The sequence below is a fragment of the Martes martes genome (assembly GCF_963455335.1).
Source record: "Martes martes genome assembly, chromosome: 14".
NCBI lineage: Eukaryota > Metazoa > Chordata > Mammalia > Carnivora > Mustelidae > Martes > Martes martes.
This window is the reverse complement of record NC_137902.1, coordinates 40,375,363-40,381,362: the sequence shown is the minus strand read 5'-3', so window position 1 is coordinate 40,381,362 and position 6,000 is coordinate 40,375,363. Positions and strand designations below refer to the sequence as shown.

General features: G+C 43.1%; 1 protein-coding gene across 2 annotated transcripts in view; it reads right to left on the bottom strand.

Annotated features, from left to right (window-relative positions):
- Positions 1-2,757: 2,757 nt before the first annotated feature.
- The window catches only part of VSTM4 (V-set and transmembrane domain containing 4), a 96,802-nt gene continuing 93,559 nt past the window's right edge, over positions 2,758-6,000 (bottom strand). The window contains exons 8-9 of one of the 2 annotated variants that reach the window (XR_013967934.1): positions 3,271-4,009; positions 2,758-3,088 (exon numbers count right to left, since the gene is read on the bottom strand). Coding sequence is in view for 1 of the 2 variants with exons in the window: in XM_080823196.1 (XP_080679322.1) it covers positions 3,884-4,009 (126 nt within the window). In the remaining variant the exon portion in view is untranslated. Of the gene's footprint in view, positions 4,010-6,000 lie in introns of both variants that reach the window. The other variant, XM_080823196.1, reaches the window with a different exon arrangement.

Below are 6,000 nucleotides of genomic sequence, written 5' to 3'. Positions count from 1 at the left end.
TCATGTTCTATACGGAAGCCACCCTAAACTTCACAGCTGCACAAAAGACTCCCTCCAGTATCCCTGTGATGTGGTTCATTTGAATCTCCACCCTTTGTCCTTCCCCTATTGTCCCCAGTGCTGCTTAGTACTACTCCAGGCCTGCTGGTATCCATACTCCAAGCCAGAGGGTACCTCCATCAGGAGATGATCAGTCCTGAAACCTCATAGTCCCTCTCCATCAAGAAGAGTGTCTTCAGGGTCCTGAGAAGGCAGGCTCAGTGGAAAGGTACTGAGCACAGCAGAGCTCATGGCTCCAAGTCCCTCATGGGACATAACGTAAGAGGACCCCTTGGCTAGTGAAGCTCAGGGCAACTCTTTTGCTTCCCAACCTGGGAAGTAACTCGGATGCATACTATAGTAGTCAGAATTCTCGCCGTTGCAACTGGACGAGCTTGAATAAAACTAGGACTTAAAAGGTAGGAAAATGGGGTAGTTGACTGAATCAAAAGAATATCTAAAGGAAAGAGAAGTCCGGGGGATTCTAGGGTCTGGGGTAGGATTCTGTGCTTTCCTCCCTGCTTCTCTCTCAAAGTCTCCTTCATTCTTGAAGGCTTCTCTACTCATCAGAGACATGGCTGGATGGCTGGAGTCAGATCTGGTACGTGGCATCCTGGCTTCGCTTCCTAAGGGAAAAGATGGTTTGTTTTTCCCAAGGATTCTGGTTAGTCCAGGCCAGGCCTCTTGCAAGCTTTGGACTTTTTTTTTTTTTTTTTTTTTTTCGTGACCTAGAGCATGAGCTCCAGCTCATGGTTGGCCCAGCCTAGGTTGTAGTCATGCATATCAAAGGCTGAGTGGTGAACAGGGGCATGAATCGTCCCTAAAAGCATCAACTGGTTTAGTGTTCTTATCCCAAGTAAGTGTTTGGGCTTATTGATATGTGGGCTGACCCAGATGACTATGGACTGAGAAATACCAAGGGCCCCATGTCATTTTCACTCCAGCAAGTATCAGGAAGGGTGGGAGCGGGGGTGCTGGCTTTTTCTGACTCACCCTGTGAGCTAACAAAATCATGATGTTTTAATGAAGACATGATCCCAAAGAAATCCCAACACTCCCCCCCGACACACACACAACACCTGCTTTAATTCAGGGCATGGGGATGCTGTTTTTCCATTCGGGAGACCTTGCCTCCTGCCATATTTCCATGTTTCCATGCAATGCCTGGCCTAGGTCAAAGTTCCACCAAATCTTAGAGAACCTATGAGCGATGGGTTCCTGTTTTGAGTTCACTTAAATGTACAAGCAATTGTTCCCTTTGAAAACTGCTTTAATACAGTTGTTTCAATAGACGCCTGAGAGTAAAAGCAAGATGAAGAGCTTTTCCTAATTTCTATTTGATATGCTTCCCCTCTCTTATCCTTAGAAATGTTAAGGCATGGTTATCGTCATGCCTTAATATGGTAAGTATGCCAACCATATTTGATAGAGAATAATGAGTAGACCCATTTTCTAAGTTTACTATGATAATAAAGTCGAGGTTTATCTTCCCAAAGAAGCCCCAGGGACAGATCATCCATTGCTTCTAGTTGTGAGCAGAACTGGGATGGTTTGTTTCTGGAGATAATGGTGGGATGAGCTCTGCTTGGATGTGGATGGTACCTTCAAAGATTCCCTCGGGAAGCATTTTCAGTAGGGGAGATGGTCTGTGCAGGCTCCTGTCATCCTCTCTGTCCAGCTGGCCCCCCAGTCCCATAGCCCAGTGTGGATTTGTGCCACTGTTATCAGAATGTTGGAGGAAACGTCTGAGTTTGACTCTATACTGATGACCTGTTTGACTAACTTGCAGCTACCAGCTCTAACCTGTGCCCTTCTTCATGGCATGCGTTTATTTCCATCTATGATGGCCCTACACTCCCTCTGAACTTAAGGAGAAGGTTTGAGGGTGACTGAAGTTCAATTCAGTTCTGTCGAAGCCTGGGGGCTCCCTACCCTCTTGCCTGTCCCCACAATCTTCTCTTCATGTGCCCCACTCTCCACCCCCACCGGGCACCCCGGGGTCCCACTAGCCTGTATGGCTCCTTGTGCAAATGAAGAAGTCACCCTCTTTCCTCAAAACACCACAGAACCATATTCTGCAGGAACACTGCCATGATAAAATAAGATATGCTGTCCATGATAATTGTGATAGGAATTGTATGCCAACCATATATTCTGCTCCCCTAAAGGATGATCTGGGAAGTTCTAGTGAATTCTTCCAAGTGGCATTTCTTCTTCAAAAGCTGTGTGGTTTATTCACTATCTTTGGAATTTGGCAGAGGGGAAGGGAAGGAGATGCAGGTGGAGGCCGAAGAGAATGACTTCCTCTTTGTAAAGTCAGGCTATTTCTGCTTCTAGAAAATCTACCCGCTCCCAATCTGGACCCTTTCCAATAAGCCACAGGAGATACTCATAAGCTATCATGGGTCTTCAGGAGTGTTACTGTAGAGCTAAGTTCAGGGACAAACATTTATTTTTTGAAGCTGTGGTAAGGAGAGCCTTACACTGAAAAGAAATTTCATTCCGAAGATACGTACTGGCTGTCGCATGAGCGTTAACCTAGTGTAGTGGGAACCAATGTATTCTACCCAGAGTCTGGCAGTAGTCCTTATTCCATTACAAGAACTCTATGGCAGATTAGGTCACCTTACTATAAACATGAGTCTGAGGTAATGAGGGAATAAGACACTTGATCGAGTTCACTTGGCTATAAAGAGGGGCACAACTCACACTCAAGGTTGTGTTTAAAATATATAATTTACCATATATACATGGTCCATTACAAAGCCGAACAATTTCTACAGTGTGCTATAAGTGAGCGCCCAGAGCACACCCCACAAAAAGTGTCCTTAACAATACAGTCGACAGGATGTCTCTCTTCTAGAAGGTCTCCATCTTCAGGGAGATCCTGGGTGTTGTAGCAGTCCACACAGGGCAACTCCCGCACAGATCTCCTTGACCCGCATCCCTGCCTGAGCCTAAGCCAGACACGTGAGAAAGCCGATGTGAAGTTGGCTTGGGAGAGGCGCTCTACAACAGTAGGGTCTTTAAAATACATTTTAGAGGCCCACTTCCACCAGTGTGTCCATGGATGGCTGGTTCCCTCCCTTACTCCTTTGGAAAACAGTAAGAACTTTCTGGAGAACAGGAGTTTCTATAGCAATGCGGGTCCACCGTGCTGAAGTCCTTTTGAATGGTGTGCTACTTGCCCTGCAGCCTTGGGGGATCCTGGGTAGGGAAATGGGCACTAGCGTATTTGGAGATAGTGGGCTGTTAGCTTAGACAGCAAGGTTCCCCACAGTCTGCCACTGCCCTTAAATCTCCAGGGTCAGTGCATCTGTTTAGAACAAGAGATGATTTCTTGAGTGACCGTTTGCAGTAAGCAGTTCGCTCCGCTCAAGGTGCCCTAGAAATGCTCTCTGACCTTCTGAAAAAACAATTAGTATGTATCTACCATCTCACACTTTGGCCTATAATGGCATTTCCTCTAGCTGTATACTATGAGCTTGATATCACAAATACAGGAAGAGTAGAAGATTAAAATAAGATTTTAAAAAAGATTAAAACCCAAAGAAAGGAGAAGAAAACATGAAGGGGTTTGGCTCAGCAGAAAATCTCCTTGGGTGCTCTCTGAATCAGAGTCCACACTGCTCGGGGCTCAGACCCAGACACATCCTGTCCTGGGAGATTCGTCCTGGGAGATTCGTCCAAGGGCTGCGGCCCCTACTTTTTTATGGAGAGGAGCCTTGTACCCCACCACACAGGAGGCACGGGGGAAAATACAAAAATAAGGGTTTTGTTTCCAAGGTATCATAAATAACTGGGGTGGCATGTATTAAATAGGACCACAGAAGAGGACGCCACGTTACAGCTTGTTCTCCTCAAAGAGGATCTGGGCGTAGACGGTGCTGGTGGGGAGGCCTTTGGCAGCCCGATGGGGTTTGACCAGCTCCAGCTCAGCGTAGGTCAGGCTCTCTTCGGCGATCTTCGGCTAGAAGACAGAACACAACACAACTCTAGCTGACCACAGGGAGTTCCACATCATACCTCCTTTCACTGGGCGTGTGCTTTCACTGCATTCTGGGATCCAAGGGGGAACAGATGGACATAAGTTTTCCAAGGATAGATAAAACCTCGATAACATAATAATACAGATCTGTCTTCTAAAGAACATTATGCCCTGCAAAGAGACAGCATGATTTATTCCTAACTCGACAAAGAACACTAACAAAAAATGATTAAACATTAGGCTACAAGGGCGTCTGGGTGGCTCAGTCATTGGGCGTCTGCCTTTGGCTCAGGTCATAATCCCAGGGTCCTGGGATCCGGCCCCGAGTCTAGCTCCCTGCTCGGCGGGAAGCCTGCTTCTCCCACTCCCGTTCCCCCTGCTTGTGTTCCTTCTCTCCCTGTGTATCACTCTGTTAAATAAATAAATAAATAAAATCTTTTTTAAAAATTAAAAATAAAAAAATAAATATTAGGCCACAAAGTAAACTTTAATTCTGAAAGTGTTAACAGTTTCTCTCTTTTTTTTTAAAGAAATGTTTTGTTTATTCATTTATTTGATGGAGAGAGAGCATGAGAAGGGGGAGGGGCAGAGGGAGAGAATCTTAAGCAGACCCCCTGCTAAGTGTGGAGCCCAACTTGAGACTCGATTCCCTGACCCTAAGATCATGATCTAAATGGAAATTAAGAGTCAGATGCTTAACCAACTGGGCCACCCAGGCGTCCCACTAACAGTGTCTGATCAAAAGGAAAAAAACATGATAGAAACAGAAACAAGGGCGCGTGGGTGGCTCAGAAGGTTAAGCCTCTGCCTTCAGCTCAGGTCATAATCTCAGGGTCCTGGGATCGAGTCCCGCATCAGGCTCTCTGCTCGGCAGGGAGCCTGCTTCCTCCTCTCTCTCTGCTTGCCTCTCTACCTACTTGTGATCTCTCTCTGTCAAGTAAATAAACAAAATCTTTAAAAAAAATCTAGAAATTAATAACAAAATTAGAATGGTATCATCTACACATTTTTTTTTGAATGACTTAACCTGTACAAAACTAAAGTTCTGGAATATCTTGATAATGATGAAAAAGAAAGTATTACTTGCTAGAACCCAGAGAATGCAGTACTCACTGAAAAATCATAGTTTTAAATATTTATATTAATAATATGAATTAAACGTATCAAGCAACCAATTAAAGAAGTTAGGAAAGAACAAAATAAATGAAAAAAAGTAATAAAGAAAGACCAATAAAATTAAAACCAGATAATGTGAATCAGAAAGCAGAACAAGAGTAGAATTATAAAAATACCCAAAAGCCTGTGTTTGGAAAACACCAATAAAACAAATAAACTGAAAAATAAATTAATCAAGATAAAAAGGGACAAAAGCCCAAATGAATAAAATAAGAAATGAGGAAGGGGATATAATGTAAATAAAATTTTTTTAAATTTAAAGAAAAACTACTTTGCTCAATTTATTGTCCCACATTTCAAAACACAGGATAAAATGGGTAATGTTTCAAAAATATGTAAATTATAAACATTAACTCCAGAAAATATGAATGTACTAATTATCATAAAAAAAAGGAAAAGAAAAGAAGGGAAGGAGGGGTGGGAGGGATGATGGGAGGAAGTAGTGTCAAAGAGCTCTTTCTTAAAAACACCAGGCCCAGGCAGCTTTACAGGAAACTTTCTACAAGAAATTCCTTTAAGGAAAAGATAATGCCAGTGTAATTAAACTGATCCAGAACATTAAAAGAAGAAAAACTTCACTTATTTAAAAACAATCTCACTTTTTAATGTACAGTTTAAATCAGATTTATTCAGAATAAGAAAGCACATTAAAAGGCAGATAACCATGTTCCAGGAATGCAAAGATGGTTCAATATTAGAAAAAGTCTACCAATACAATCCACGATAGCCATAGAGGCAAACAATAATATGGTTATCACTATAGATGCTGGAAAGGCATTTAGTAAAATTAAAAATAA